The sequence below is a fragment of the Balaenoptera acutorostrata genome, chromosome X (assembly GCF_949987535.1).
Source record: "Balaenoptera acutorostrata chromosome X, mBalAcu1.1, whole genome shotgun sequence".
Taxonomy (NCBI): domain Eukaryota; kingdom Metazoa; phylum Chordata; class Mammalia; order Artiodactyla; family Balaenopteridae; genus Balaenoptera; species Balaenoptera acutorostrata.
In genome coordinates this window covers 132,870,319-132,885,563 of record NC_080085.1, presented here as the reverse complement: position 1 = coordinate 132,885,563, position 15,245 = coordinate 132,870,319, and the positions used below count along the sequence as shown (strand labels likewise).

General features: G+C 43.0%; 1 protein-coding gene across 2 annotated transcripts in view; it reads left to right on the top strand.

The window, feature by feature from the left end:
- Positions 1 to 2,146: 2,146 nt before the first annotated feature.
- Positions 2,147 to 15,245, top strand: part of F8 (coagulation factor VIII) — a 130,596-nt gene continuing 117,497 nt past the window's right edge. For both annotated transcript variants that reach the window (XM_057537753.1, XM_057537754.1), the window contains exons 1-2: positions 2,147 to 2,464; positions 14,237 to 14,358. In XM_057537753.1, the coding sequence (XP_057393736.1) occupies positions 2,319 to 2,464; positions 14,237 to 14,358 (268 nt within the window). In that variant the 5' untranslated portion in view covers positions 2,147 to 2,318. The remainder of the gene's footprint in view (positions 2,465 to 14,236; positions 14,359 to 15,245) is intronic.

Sequence of the window (15,245 nt, the reverse complement as noted above, 5' to 3'; positions counted from 1 at the left end):
CGGCAACGCCACCTTTCCAAAACCCTTGCTGTTATTCTGAACTCCTCTTTCTCAAAGCCCACAAACCCAGTTCGTCAGCAACCAGCAGAAGCGCCACCTTCACAATGAATCCAGCCCTGCTCGCCCCTCCACTGCTTCCGTCCCAGCCCAAATCACAGTCGTTTCTCGCCCTCAGTTAACAGGTCACCTGCTCCTACCCTTGTACCACTAAAGCCTATCCTCTCCGCTGCGGCCAGAGCTCACGACCCTCCCCTGCTCAGAACCCTACCATGGCTCCCTATAGCCCTCGGTGTATGAGCCACAGACCCTTTACTACCGTGCAAGCTTCTCAGGCGCGCCTTCCATGACCATCCTCATTTAAAACTGCGGCCTGGTACACCCCTCCGTCCCCTTCTCCTACTTACTTTCCTTTTGGGCACAGTACTTACTTCACCTTCTAACATACGTAAGGTCTTCCTGTCTTTCAGGTATTGCTTACGGTCTCTCAGTTGTTTCTTTTTCACTGCTCTGCACCCAGTGCCTAGGACACTCACTGTCTGGTTAGGACAAATGGGTAGGCGTGTGCTCTTTGGCAAACCATTAACCTCTCTGCCCCTCAGATGGTTCATCTGTACTCACTTTGCAGTCTTATTGTGAGGATTAAATCACATAATGTGTAAAGCACATGACAGAAAATTATCACTCTGTATTGTGACTATGTCTACCTTTTTGTCCCTGCCGCTGCAGCATGACTCCCAGAAGACAGAAATTGGATTTTATTCGTCTCTGAAGCATGGACGTATAGCAAAAGGATTAGGAGCAAGACTTCTGGAGCCAGATTAAATGGGTTTGAATGCTACAATTTACAAACTGTGTGACCATGACCAAGTTGCCTAACCTCTCTGTGCTTCAGTTTCATCACCTGTACAATGAAGACAAGAATGCTTGCTGCATTAGAAAGCACTTAGAACAGTTCCTGGAATATATTACATGCCAGCTATTATCTCTGCAAACTTGTGCCTGGCAGAGAGACGGTCTCAGCAAATGTTTACCCAAGGGGCTTCTTCCTGATTGTTTCCAAGCTGGACAATACCTTGCCAATGGCTCCCAAACACATTCCTATCCGTGCAGAAGTGGACTCTCCGTGGTAACACTTCTTATAGAAACCCTGATCAAGGTTCTTATTAGCGCCTATACTTTGAGGCCCTTGGGAGGCTCTCATGCCTCCTAATATACATTAAACTGAGTAGGTTCTCTGCTTGAGCTCAGCATGGCTATATTTTGATGTAAGGAGATATAGCCTATACTCAGGCCAAATGTAAACAACCTTAAGAAGCATCAGGTAGCAACGATGCAAGGGAAATAGGTACGTGGATGCTGGGTAGTTATGAGTGCTCTGTAAGCAAATGAAGCCAAGAGAGATATCGGTAGTGCCGGTAGGGATAGAGAGCTTACAGTGTCAAGGCGCTGGTCCAGATTTGAGCTCATTAGAAGGTGAGATTTGAGCCAAGACTTGCAGGAGATGTGGGAGTGGAAACATGTGGCGATCTGGGGAAAGGGGTTTCAGGTAGAGGAAACGGCAGATGCTAAGGTCCAGGTGCAAGGGTGTGCTCGGTGTTTTAAGGAAGAGCAAGGAGGCCAGTAGCCGGAGTGAGATGAAACCTTGGAGGTGGGGGGAAGGGACATGCAGATCATGCGGGAGACTCTAGGCCATGGTCAAAGTGTAGGATTATACTCTGAGTGAGGTCAGAAGCCAGCAGAGGTTTCTGGGCAAAGAAGTAACTGGATCTGCTTTATGGTTTTAAAGGTCATTCATTGGTGTCTGTGGGGGGCAAGGGCAGAAGCAGGGAGACTATTAGAATGTTACTCTTGCTGGTGCAGGTGGATTCCAGAATCTTCAACAACATCTTTGGCATCTCTTGCTGCTGCTGCTACTAAGAAAGACGGAGCGCGCTAGGACTAACACAGATTGGAGCTCCTCTTCACCTTCGGCCCCCTCTTTCCTTTCCTCAAAGGCTCTGAGCAAAGCAGCATTCTTGTGCCCCTGCCGCTTTCAGAGGTGAACGGGTTAAGCTTTAGCTCAGCCTCCCTTTTCCTACTCAGTTCTTCCTGTGGCTGCTTCCCACTGCCAAAAAGGAAGCAATCCTATCCGTCACTGCTGAGCACTGATGCTGCTGTCACTCCAGCCAGTCAAGTTCCCTGAAGTCCTTTGAGAAAATTTTGGGACTTTTCACTAAATCATACAAAATTTACCTTTTTCCTCCTGGGAGCCAAAGATATTTTTAGAGAAGAATTAATCTTTCGTTTCTCCAGTCGAACATTTTCTAGCAATCAGAGCCATGCAAATAGAGCTCTCCACCTGCTTCTTTCTGTGCCTTTTGCCTTTCAGCTTTGGCGCCATCAGAAGATACTACCTGGGCGCGGTGGAACTGTCCTGGGACTATATGCAAAGTGAACTGCTCAGTGAGCTGCACGTGGACACAAGGTAAAGGCCTGTTCTAGACGGGCCGGTCAGGATGGTGGGGCTGTGACTCTGGCTGTTTTGTCCATTGCTTCTCTTGGTCACATGCTGCCACTCTGGAAGCTAGAGAGTGGAGTAGAGTGAGGGCGAAGAGGCAAGCAGCCTAAGAGACAGAGGAAACTTCCCTCAGCCTACCCCCCAGCTTCCACAGGGAGAAGGGCACTAAGACTCATCAATATTACACGCAATTTTGCTGTAAGGATAGTATTAGCCATGAGTTCAGAAACTTTTCATCTTTTCTGGGTTCTGGTGCATTTGGGGAGAGTAGTATTAAATAATCTTTCCAATATTATCTATGGTCGTTGATTTATTCAGATTTTTCTACCTCTTCTTCAGTCAATATTGGTTATATACATTTCCCTAGAAAGCAATCGGTTATCCCTAGATTTGATAATGTATTGGTATCAAGTTACATAATAGTCTTGTGATATTGTTAAACTGTTCTGTGTCTGTGGTTATATCTCCATTCTTAGTTTGTGTATGTTCTCTTTACCTCTCTTATAAATAATATTTCCAGGAAGTTTCTCGATTTTATTGCTTTTGTCAGGACCCATCTTTTGGTTCTATCAATTTCTGTTTTTACTTTCATCAATTCATTTCTTCTTCCTAGTTTCCTTTGGTTCATTTAGTTGATCTAACTTTTTGCTTATTGAGTTGAATGCTGAAGTCATTTGTTTTAAATTTTGTTTTGTTTTCTTTAAATGTGTATTATAAAGATTTAAACCCAATACATATATAATGGTAATGTAAATATTAAATATGGTTATGTCATACATACGTTACAATCTTTTCTGTTCTTTTTGCTTTGCTCCCCACTCTCCTTCTACTTGAGCCCCCTTCTTGATTATCCCCAGTCAGGTAACCCTAGTATGGTAATATATATTCATGTACACTCACGTATGCACATATATGCAAATAAAGGTTTTCTTGGTCATTGTTTGTTTTACAAAAATGGGATATTATACACTATTCTCACTCACTAACACCTAATAGAATTCTGTCCAAGTCAGTTGGCATAACTTCAATCTTTTTAAGGGCTAAATAAAATTCCCTATTATTCCAGGTTTTTGGCCATTATATCCTATATCATTACATACTGATGCTTTTTTTTTTCATACTGATGCTTTTATTCCTATAGGACAGATTCTCAAGAGGGATATTGCTGGAATGAAGGGAATATTTCCTTTTTAGTTTTAATTTCCAAAAAGGCTAGAACTCTTCAAACATTTCTACCATCAACATATAGGAGTGCCCTTCTCCCTGCATTCACATCAGCAATAAGTTTTACCTTGTTTTTTAATTTTTGCCAATCTAGTAGGTATGGAGTGATATTTCATCATTACAATAATTGCATTCCTTTTATTTCTAATGAGGCTGAACATCTTTTCAAATGCTTGTTGACTACTGCATTTATATTTTGAGATTTGACTATTCACATGTTTTGCCCATTTTTCTTTGGGCTCTTTCATTTTTTTTTTTTAGATTATGAGAACTATTTTATTCTTATAAGTGTTAACCCTTTGTTAGACTACATTAATATACTAATGTATATTGCAATTTCACCAAAGACTTATTGTTTGTCTGTTGACTTTGTTTTCTGCACATGAAGTTTGTTTATTCTCCCAGATTCTCTTGCAAGACTTTTACTGTTTTGCTTTTTACATTTATGGCTTCAATTCATCTGATAGTTATTTTTGTATATGGTATGGGAGTGGGATCTGTCTAGTTTTATTTCCATCCAGATCAATAGCCTATCGCAAGGCACCATTTATCAAACAATACATCTTTTGCCACTGATTTGAATAAAAACATTCATCATATAAAATTCTCATATATATTAGTATCTATTTCATTAAATTTCATTAAATTTATACATAAATTTTATTAATATAATAAATGTAAGTAATTTATTATGACATCCCTATGCATTTTATAAATATGTTGCTATTGTTTTTTGGGTTTATTTATTTATTTAATTTATTTATGACTGTGTTGGGTCTTCGTTTCTGTGCGAGGGCTTTCTCCAGTTGTGGCAGGCAGGGGCCACTCTTCATCGCGGTGCGCGGGCCTCTCACTATCACAGCCTCTCTTGTTGCGGAGCACAGGCTCCAGATGCGCAGGCTCAGTAGTTGTGGCTCACGGGCCTAGCCGCTCCGCGGCATGTGGGATCTTCCCAGACCGGGGCACGAACCCGTGTCCCCTGCATTAGCAGACGGATTCTTAACCACTGCGCCACCAGGGAAGCCCTATGTTGCTATTGTTAATCAAATGTTTTCTCCTATGTTCTTGATGTTAAGTACCAGAATAGAGAAAAGCTATTGGTTTGTGTATATTCATCTCAAATCTAGCTACCTTACTGAATTCTCATATAAATTCTAATAATTTTACATGGCAGTCTCTATGTGTATTGAATCATATTCAAAATAAGACAGATTCTAGCTCTTTTCCAATGTTTAATCAGTTATTTCTTTTTCTTATCTTATTGATTTTACTTGAAACAGTCTTCATATTTTGCTTTTTAGAATAATATTTGCTGTTTGTTCTTGATAAGTGGCCTTTGTTACTCCTTGCCATAAAATTTTCATTAGTAATGGCTTTTCAGCATTCTAGCATCATATGAATTTTGGCCTTTAATATGTTGAGGACAAATAGATTATGTCAATAGACTTCCTGACATTGAATATCCTTACATTCTTGGAGTAAAATCTAATGTTCATACAATTTGATTATTGTTGGGTTCTATGTGCTAATATTTCTTTAGACACTGTGTGCCTTTATTATGTGGGATTTATCTATAGCTTTATTTTTTAATTTAAGTATAGTTGATTTATAATATTGTGTTAGTTTGAAGTGTAGAGCATAGTGATTCGGTATTTTTACATATTATATTCCATCATAGGTTTTTAGAAGATAATGGTTATAGTTTCCTGTGCTATACTGTATATCCTTGTTGCTTACCTATTTTATATATAGTAGTTTGTATCTGTTAATCCCATACCCTTAATTTGTCTCTCCCTCCTTCCCTCTCCCCTTTGATAACCATAAGTTTGTTTTCTATATCTGTGAGTCTGTTTCTGTTTTGCATATACATTCATTTGTATTATTTTTTAGATTCCACATATGAGTGAAATATATAGTATTTGTCTTTCTCTGTCTGACTTATTTCACTAAGCATAATATTCTCTAGGTCCATCCATGTTGCTACAGATGGCAAGATTTCATTCTTTTTATGGCTGAGTAGTATTCCATTTTGTGTGTGTGTGTGTGTGTGTGTGCGTGTGTGTGTAAAACACATCTTCTTAAGTCAGTTGTCTGTTGATGGGCACTTGGGTTGCTTCCATGTCTTGGCTATTGTAAATAGTGCTGCTATGAACATTGGGGTACATGTATCTTTTCAAATTACTGTTTTCATTTTTTTCTGGATGTATAGCTTTATTTTTTACTATTATTATTAGATTTTGGTATTAAAGTTTTATTGGCTTTATCAAATGAATTGGTGAGTGTTCTATCCTTTTCTATTGCCTAAAATAGCTCAAATAACATTAGAGTTATCTATTGTTTTAAAGTTAGATAAGACTCACATATGAATCCATTTGGTCTAAGTGACATTTGCAGTATCTTTAATCATCTCTTCAGGCTCTTCTATGATAACTAGTCAAATCAAAATTTCAACTTATTTTTGGAGTCAGCTTTAATAACTTTATACCTTTCTAGGAAATCATTTCCTTTATTTTTTCAATTTTGTTGCCACTGTGTTGCATATAGCACTCTCTCATGATTCTTTTACTCCACATTATCTGTAGCTATTTGCCCTTTCTCATTCTTAAATTCCTAAATTTTTGTTATTTATCTTTTCTACATGAACAAGTTTATCAGGGATTTCTCTTTGGTTGTTGTTGGGGGTGGTCTTTTCAAATAATGAGCTTTTGGCTTTTTTTGTTCTTCGTTATTTTTTTTTAATTAATTAATTAATTTTATTTATTTTTGGCTGCGTTGGGTCTTTGTTGCTGTGCACGGGCTTTCTCTAGTTGCGGCGAGCGGGGGCTACTCTTCGTAGCGTTGCCGGGGCTTCTCATTGTGGTGGCTTCTCTTGTTGCGGAGCATGGGCTCTAGAGCACAGGCTCAGTAGTTGTGGCACCCGGGCTCAGTAGTTGTGGCTCACGGGCTCTAGAGCACAGGCTCAGTAGTGTGGTGCACGGGCTTCGTTGCTCCACGGCGTGTGGGATCTTCCCAGACCAGGGCTCAAACCTGTGTCCCCTGCATTGGCAGGCGGACTCTTAACCACTGCGCCACCAGGGAAGTCCCTGGTTATTTTTTATATTTAATTTATTTCCAGATTTTATCTTTATCCATGATAGTTTCTTTTGGCTTGTCATGCTATATTTTTTCTAATATCTTAGGAAAAATAATATGTTCTTTTCTCTTTCTTTTGTCCTTTGTTTTTAACAGTGAAGGCATTTAAAGCTATATGTTTTTCTCTGAGAACAGTTTTTCCATATCCCATAGGTTATGTTATGAAGAGTTTTCTTTTCATTGTTTTCAGTAGAGTCTGTAATATCCTCTTTGATTTCATTTAGAAGCATGATTTTTAATCACGTTTTTAATTTGGTTGTCAAGTTATATTTTTGGTATTTGGATCAACTTTGAGCATCCTGTTAGTTTCCTACTGCTGTGTAACAAATTACCTCAAACTTAGCAGTTTGCAACATCCATTTATTATCTCACAGTTTCAGTGGGTCAGAAGTCCAGGTGGGCTCAACTAGGTACTCTGCTCAGGATCATACAAGGCCAAAATCAAGGTGTTGACAGGGCTTTGCTCCTTACTGGAGACTCTTTGGGGGAATCCACTTCCAGGCTGAGTTGGAATTTAGTTCCTTCTCTCAGTTGATGTTACCAGTATTTAATTTTAGTCATTTTAATGACTATGTGGTGGTATCTTACTGTATGTTTAATTTACATTCTCTGGTAACTAAAGATGCTGAGCATCTTTGCATGTGTAATTGACCATTCCTGTATCTTATTTAATAAAATGTTTATTCAAATCTTCAGCCCATTTTTAAATTGGGTTGTCTTATTGTTGAGTTTTGAGAATTCTTTGTATATTCTGGATAGAAGTACATTTTCAGATGTACCTGTTTTCAATATTTTCTCCCAGCACAAAGGTTTTCATTTTAATGAACTCCAATTTATCTATTCTTTTTTCTGCTGGTTGCTTGTGGTTTTGGTGTCATATCTAAAAAGCCATTGCCAAATCCAAAGTCACAAAGATTTACACCTGTTCTCTTCTAAGAGGTTTATAGTTTTAGCTCTTATATTTAGTTCTTTGATATACTGAGTTAACTTTTGTGTATGGTTTAAGGAAGAGATCCAAGCCTGTGGTTTTGCAGTGTTAATGATCCTGAAGTAGAGGCCCAGATGGTCAGTAGCCTGGTATCTAAATGAACCATTGACCATTTATCCATTAATGTTGGTCTTTTTGAAAATTAATATTGAGATATTTGTACTTAATACATTGTGCTTGTATTATAGCTTTCATCTAACATGCAGGCTGAGGTATAGTGGATAATAGACTGACTGTAAAATTGAATTGAATGGAGAAAATGATTTATTATCTAGCTTTCTGTTGTTTTATAGGCAGTCACATGTATTCACCAGGCAAAAGTTGATAGAATTTTTATTTTGATGATACCATTTTATAGTCTAGATTATTTTGATACTGATTAACAGGATAAGCTGACTCTGGACACATCCTGACAACCTCTGCCAAGGTCTGAAACAAACATCTGGGAAAATTCAGTTTTGTATTATCTATTCCTGCAGCTGCTCAACTTCTTCTAAGCAAGGGTCAGGGAGTATAATAGGTTTTCCGATTGGTTTTAGATACAATGTGAAAGAACAGTTCAGGTCAAGGACATTGTTGCCAAATATATTTGGCAAGATTTATATATCAAACCTCAAGGGAAATACACAAACAAAAAACCCACATAAGCTAGGAAGGAGTAAAACCTGTGAACCCGGGAACATTTTGTCACTTACTGTGCAGATTACCCTGAATCTGAGACATAAATCACGTCCCACTTGACTAGGGCCTAGGCCTTCTGTTTCTGTCTCACAATCTTGATCTTTTATCTAGCTTTTGGTTTTCACTCTTCCCTCAGAGAGAGAAAAATTTGTTTTCTGTGTGCTCATGATCCTGTTCCTTCTCTGCTCTTCCAAGATCTTGATCTAGTAAACATTTTTTATGTCTTATATTTTCATTTTGGTCATAAATATTAAAGTGAAAGTACTGTGCTAGTGTATGTCAAAATACCTATCTCTGGACATGGGTCTGAGTCTTGTTAGAAACCAATGGAAACTTTGGAGAAACTGAGTAGGGTATACTCAGGAGAACCAAGGAGATGGAGTGGGAAAAGGGGAAGGGAACAAACTAGGGATGAGTTGATGACTGTGGAAGGGCATAGTCTCAAAGCGGCCAGGAGATGGGACAAATGAACTGAAGGGAGGAGTATACGCCATGATGTAGGCATCAAATAATGTTAAATGACTAAAAGCCATGTAGGTCTATGCCTAGGCTAATGCCATGGAAATTTCTAGACATGGATGAAATTAGAGCACATTTAAATATGAATTAATATCACCATTTGGGTTCCCCAGAAGCAGACTGTGAGATGGATATCAACGTGCAGGAATTTTATTTAGAGTGTTCTTGGGATCAATACCTGAGAAAGCAGGGGAGGGCGGAGGGAGAAGCCGGGCCGCAGTGCAGGCCAGCCCTACAAGGAGCTCTGGAACGGGAATGACCCTTCTTCGTTGTCCCGCTTGGGCCAACGCGGCCAGGCCCCCTCTGTCTCCGTACTGATCAGTCATTAAGCACTGGCTCTCCTGGGAAGGGGGCGTGACCTGCTCCAGAAAGGGGCTGTGGTCTGCTCTGGGGATGGGCGTGGCCTCCCTGAGAAGGGCCAGTGGGCTGCTTTGGAAAAGGGGCGTCCAGGCCCTGTGCGCGGGGCATGAGCCCGGCGGGCCGCTCCCCGAAGATACCGGAGCTGAGGGCTGTCCTCCAGCAGCACCCACCGCCCAGGTGGCCGGGTTCGAGTACTTTCCGGGCCGCCCCCTCCCCATCTCCATCACAGCCCCACTCACTCACCCTCCATGTCCTCACCTGCATCGGGGGCAGCTTCTCCAGGCCCCAGGGGCCGTCGCATCGCGCCCCTCAGCTGGTGTGGCTGTCCTGGGGTGTGACCCACTCCTGCCCGCTTCGCGTGGGACGGCCCTCCCCCCTTGGTGGTCGTGCCCCGGGGGCTCCTCGTCTGGCGTGCCGCTCCTTGGGTACGGTAGCCCCAGTTGCCCAGGCGGCGCCCCTGGCTTCTCACTCAGTGAGACTCTTGTGTTTTGTGCAGTGAGGACCTTCTGCACTGCCGAGCCCAGAGCTACAGGTGGGGATGGGCGGCACACACTCCCCGGGTGAGTCACGGGGGAAGAGAGGTTCTTTTGCTGCCATTCTTTGGTTCCTAAACCCGTGTGTTCTCATTGGGGCCACAGAACCATCTTTGAATCAATGAACATCCAGCACCCTGGAAGTTGACCCTCTATCCTTATGGAGCCCTGCCTCCACGCTGGAGCTTTAGCTGTGCCTGTAAGAGGTCATTCCATTGCTCTCTCTGTCTGGCAGTTTCTGCATGGGGTGGCATCTGATAAAGCCAGTGGATGCTTTATCCACTTTATGGGCTCACTCCAGCACCTCCTTTGCTGTACAGTGGTCCCCTGGTCTGATATGATGTCATATGGGAGCCTACATCAGTGAATCAAACCCTCTGTGAGGCCTCAGACAGTGGTGCTGGCTGAGGTCCTGCAGGCAGGAAAGCTAACATATCCCTGAAATACATGTCTCTTCTCTTCAGAATGAAGAGCCAGCCCTTCTAGGGTGGAAGGGATCCAATGCAATTTGCCACCGAATAGCTGGCTGGTCTCCATGATGGACAGCGCCCAGTGAGGAACTCAGCATTGGTTTCTGTTGCTGGCAGGTTGGATCTGGGGAGGCAACACAAGTTAAATGAGCCTTAGTCAGTGGGAACCCTTGCTTTTGAGTCCATGCATTAATTCTCTCCACGCCGCTGCAGCCACTTGGCTCGCATCTTGCCAGCAGTGAGATGGCCCATGTAGAGGCTGGCTAATGGTAATCGTCAGTCATTTTGTCTCCGTTATTGTTCTGCACTTCTTCCACAGTAGCTATTCTCTGATGGCATTAACATATGACATGAAGGTTCTTTTATTTTGCACCCACTCACTGATATGCCTTTGCCCCAGACAGCCTTGTCCTTGACCTTCCATTCCTTTTCTTTCTAGGCCCTTGAACAGCCAGCCAAGCCATTTGCTGCTGTCCATTCGTCTGTATATATTTGAACCTTGGGCCGTTTCTCTTTCTGCTCAAAGTGAACATCCAACATTAGCCAAAATTTGGCCCATCGGGAGATTTTCCTTCACCATTGTCTATTAAATCCACCCCTGAGTGGGGCTGTAATACAACAGCAGTCAATTTTTGGCTCGTACCTGAATACCAAGCTGACCCAACTGTACATAATCTCAGGCTTTCCCCCCCCCCCAGCAAGTGGTCGCCAGGGACCCCCCACATGGCTGTCGGTGTGACTTGAGGTAAAGGTGGCTGTGTAGCACGAGTAGATGAGATGGGCCTCTGACAATCTGCTCATCCAGCCTGCTCGTGCACTCTGGTCCATGCAGATCCCCACGCCTTCCTCCGTAAATCAGCTCCTTTTACTGGAAGGGCTTCCTTATCAGTACGCTGGCTTCTGGCCCGAAGCCAGTGCAGAGAGTCACTTGTCCTGGCCTTGGGCTGGCCGAGCTGCTGCCAGCACGTGCTTTCTCGGGTGTCCTGGAAACCCTGGGATGGAGTGAGCTGCAAGGCTCCCTGGGAGGGGAGGGCTGTCAGGGAGGAGAGAATTAAGTCAGTCTCATCTTTGCCTCCTCCCTGAGAGAGGTGTACGCAAAGCAATGCACACTTTGAACGAGTGTTTTCAGTCCGTCTGCTGCTGCATCCCTCCAAGGCTGCTGAGGTCTTCCTCTGTGACTGTCGGTCGGCCAGTTTCTCTCGTGCTTGCAACAGTCTTTACGTGAAGCAAGAGCTGCTAAACTGTTAGGTGCAGGCTCACCATTTTCAGGCTCTGCCAAACCCTTGTGTCTTCTGAAGGGGCGTCTCCCTCATTTCCTCGGCTGACCCTTCCTCCTTGATTTCGACACTGTCTAGGGCTCACAGAGCCTCCCTCTGCGAGTGGCTGTCTGGTGCGTCTGCCTGTGTCCATGCCTCTTCTTTCCACCGTCACCTGCCGTTCGTGTTGAGTGCGACTCCCGGAAACTCGCTAGCAGCGTCTGCTCTGTCTGCCATTCGATGCACTTTTATTTTTCCCCAGAGCCGTTCAAACCTACGTCTCTGGGCCGCACCCCTCATCAGAGCTCCAGGGGCACAAACTCGGGGACCTACCAGATGGTTCCGCCCTGCTGGGTACCAGCTTCGCCTTAGCATAGCCGTGGTTTTGGTGGGCGGAGGGCCACCGTGTGCCTCACACAAGCGCTCTGACAGCCTCACGCCTACCCTTTCGCTGGGAAGCACCGTTTTGGGGCCTTGTAAGTTTTCGGTCGTTCTGAGCGGGGTTCTGCTAATCACGGGTGACAGCTTTGCCACAAATTTATAGCTGTCGGTGAATTATCTGAAAGCAAATCAGATGAAAAAGAATGTTGCCAACCAACGTTGTGCAAGTAGTGACAACTTCTGTGTTTCCTTGGGTGATTTTATAGCTTTTTAAGCACACAAATTTAAAAAAAAAAAAAGGATTGTCTGCTTTTTTTCTTTTGTGTATGTATGTGTGCAGGAAATTTATTGGGGCTTAGCTTACTGAGGCTCACCAAGTGTCTGGATAGTTTCCTTGAGAATGGTGACGTATCAGGGCCTTAGCATTGGTCTCCGTTCCTGGCAAGCTGGACGCTTACAACAGCAGTAGCTAGGTCAGCCTTGGTGAGTCCACGATGTTGAGCCCGTACATAGTCACCATCATGGCTCCTCCATTTATATGTCCATTTTGGCAGCATTGGGGTGCCAACGACTGAGGCTGGCTAACATCAACTGGCTAAGTCATTCAGTTTACTTGGTTGTTTGGTGCAGTTTCCGTGGCAGAAAGTGCAGCATTTATTGCAAGACCCCCAACCTGGGGCCAAGCAAGGAGAACGGGCAGCTCATGCTCAAAAGACCCGAACTGCCCGATGGCTTCTGGGGAAGGGCTTTTAAAGGCAAGGTGAGGGAGGGGGTGGCGGGATACCTGATCAGCTCATGGACGTTCTTCTGATTGGTTGGTGGTGAGGTAACCAGGTGGTATTTCAGGAGGGAGTCAACATCATCAACCTCCTGGTTCCAGTGGTCTGGGATCTACACGCCGGTGGTCAGCATGCTGTTACCTTCTTCCACATGGTGGGGGTTTTAGTATCTGCAAAACAACTCAAGGATATGACTCAGGATATGATCTATAGCCCTTGAGGAGCAACTTTCTCTCTCCTTTTCAGTGTTGGAAGTTTCTGTTGTCATATGCTCAAGCTCCGAGATTTTTTTTCTAACAATATCCAGTTTACTAAGGAGCCTATCAAAGGCACTCTTCATTTCCATTACAGTGTTTTTGATCTCTACCTTTTCTTCTTGATTTTTCTTAGAATTTCCATCTTTCTGCTTATATTATCCATCTGTTCTTACATGTTGTCTACTTTTTACATTAAAATATTTGACATATTAGTCATAGTTTTTTTTTTTAATTTCTGGTCTAATACTTCCAACATTCTTGTCATATCTGACTCTAGTTCTGCTGCTTGTTCAGCCTTTATGAACTGTGGGGTTCTTTTTTAATGCCTTTTAGTGTGCCTTGTAAGTTTTTGTTGAATGACGGACATGATGTACTGGATAAAAGGAACTTTGGTAAATTAGGCCTTTAGTAATGTGATGGTGAGGTGTGGGGAAGCGCTCTATAGCCCTATGATTAGGTCTCAGTCTTTTAGTGAGCCTGTGCCCCTGGACTGTGAACTTCACCACTGCTTCTCAGTCTCACCCCTTGACACAGGATGGCTAGAGTTGCGTATTTCCTTTCCTCTACGTGGAAGGAGAAGCAGGATGATGTTGGGTATCGTCCTTCTTCCAGGTAGATTAAGCTGTGATTAAAATCCCAGAATGATAAGCTCTGGTAAAATAATTTCTCATGAGGGCAGGCATAAGAACAGAATGCTCTGGCATATTTTTATTTTTTTATTTTTTATTTTTATTATTTTTTAAAATTTATTTATTTTATTTCCTACTACAGCACTGGTTCCCACAGGCATTTCTGCTTGAAGGTTTCTGTTCTAGTAAGTTGTGATTCTCTGCATTCACCTGTCTGTCTCTCTAATTTTGGGGGCAGCAGTTTTCTCTGTGACTTCATATACAGCTTCCAATCTGCCTTGTTAACAGTAGAGGAGAGTGGGATGGAAGCATTACTTCCAGCTGTTTTTTAAATTATGTTTTATTTTTTTGGCCACACCACACGGCATGCAGGATCTTAGTTCCCCGACCAGGGATCGAACCTGAGCCCACTGCACTGGAAGCGTGGAGTCTTAACTACTGGACCACCAGGGAAGTCCCTCAGCTGTTTTTTAAAGTGGGTTCAAAGAAGGGTCAACCAAAATGAATGACTTTTTCCTTTCTTCACACAGGTTTTCTCCTAGACTGCCAAGATCTTTTCCATTCAACACCTCAGTCATGTACAAAAAGACTGTGTTTGTAGAGTTCGTGGATCAGCATTTCAACATTGCCAAGCCCAGGCCACCATGGATGGGTAATGCAAACAATATTGACTCATTGTTATGAAACTGGGTATCTTATTTCCTTGCAAGGATTCCCCAGTCTTGGGGCTGCAGTTTTCTTGGCCAGGCTTCCCTTATTACCACCCCTCGGGGAAATACACTGGCTGAATGGTCTCAGTCTTCTTACTGGGCCCTCCTCCTCTGCTTGAGTGCCCTTTATCTTGGACCTGGGTTCATTTTATTTCCTCTCTGCTTCCAATCCCTAGCTGATCTTATCCAGTCTCATGGCTTGAAAATATCATATATGCCAATAAGTCCCAAGTTTATATCTCTAGCTCAGACTGCTTGCTTGATACCTCCACTTAGGTGTCAAATAAGCATGTAACAAGATGTCAAGATGAGACATTTCCGACCTTAGAATGATTGCTCAGAATTATAGGTGACAAGTACCCCCAAATTCTAAAGAGTGATATCAGGCCACCTATTCAGGACTTGGTCAGGTAGTGGTCCAAAATTGGTTCAGCAACCTTTAGCCCATCATATACCTCCAGCCTATATAAAAGAAGGTTAGGAACTTATGAAAGAGTTTAGATTTGAAGATTTATTTTTTTTAAATTTATTTAATTCATTAATTTATTGGCTGCCTTGTGTCTTTGTTGCTGTGTGCCGGCTTTCTCCAGTTGCCTCGAGCAGGGGCTACTCTTCGTTGCGGGGCACAGGCTTCTCGTTGCGGTGGCTTCTCTTGTTGCAGAGTATGGGCTTTAGGTTTGAGGATTTCTTTTGAAAGCATTTTGGTGTTTTGTATATTCCCATGGTGGGAGGGAGGCCTCTCCCTCATGCCAAGTTGCAGTGAGGGAGGCTTCAGGAGAATCATTTAGAAAACTTAACATAGTTCTTCTGGAGCTTGGAAGATACTGAC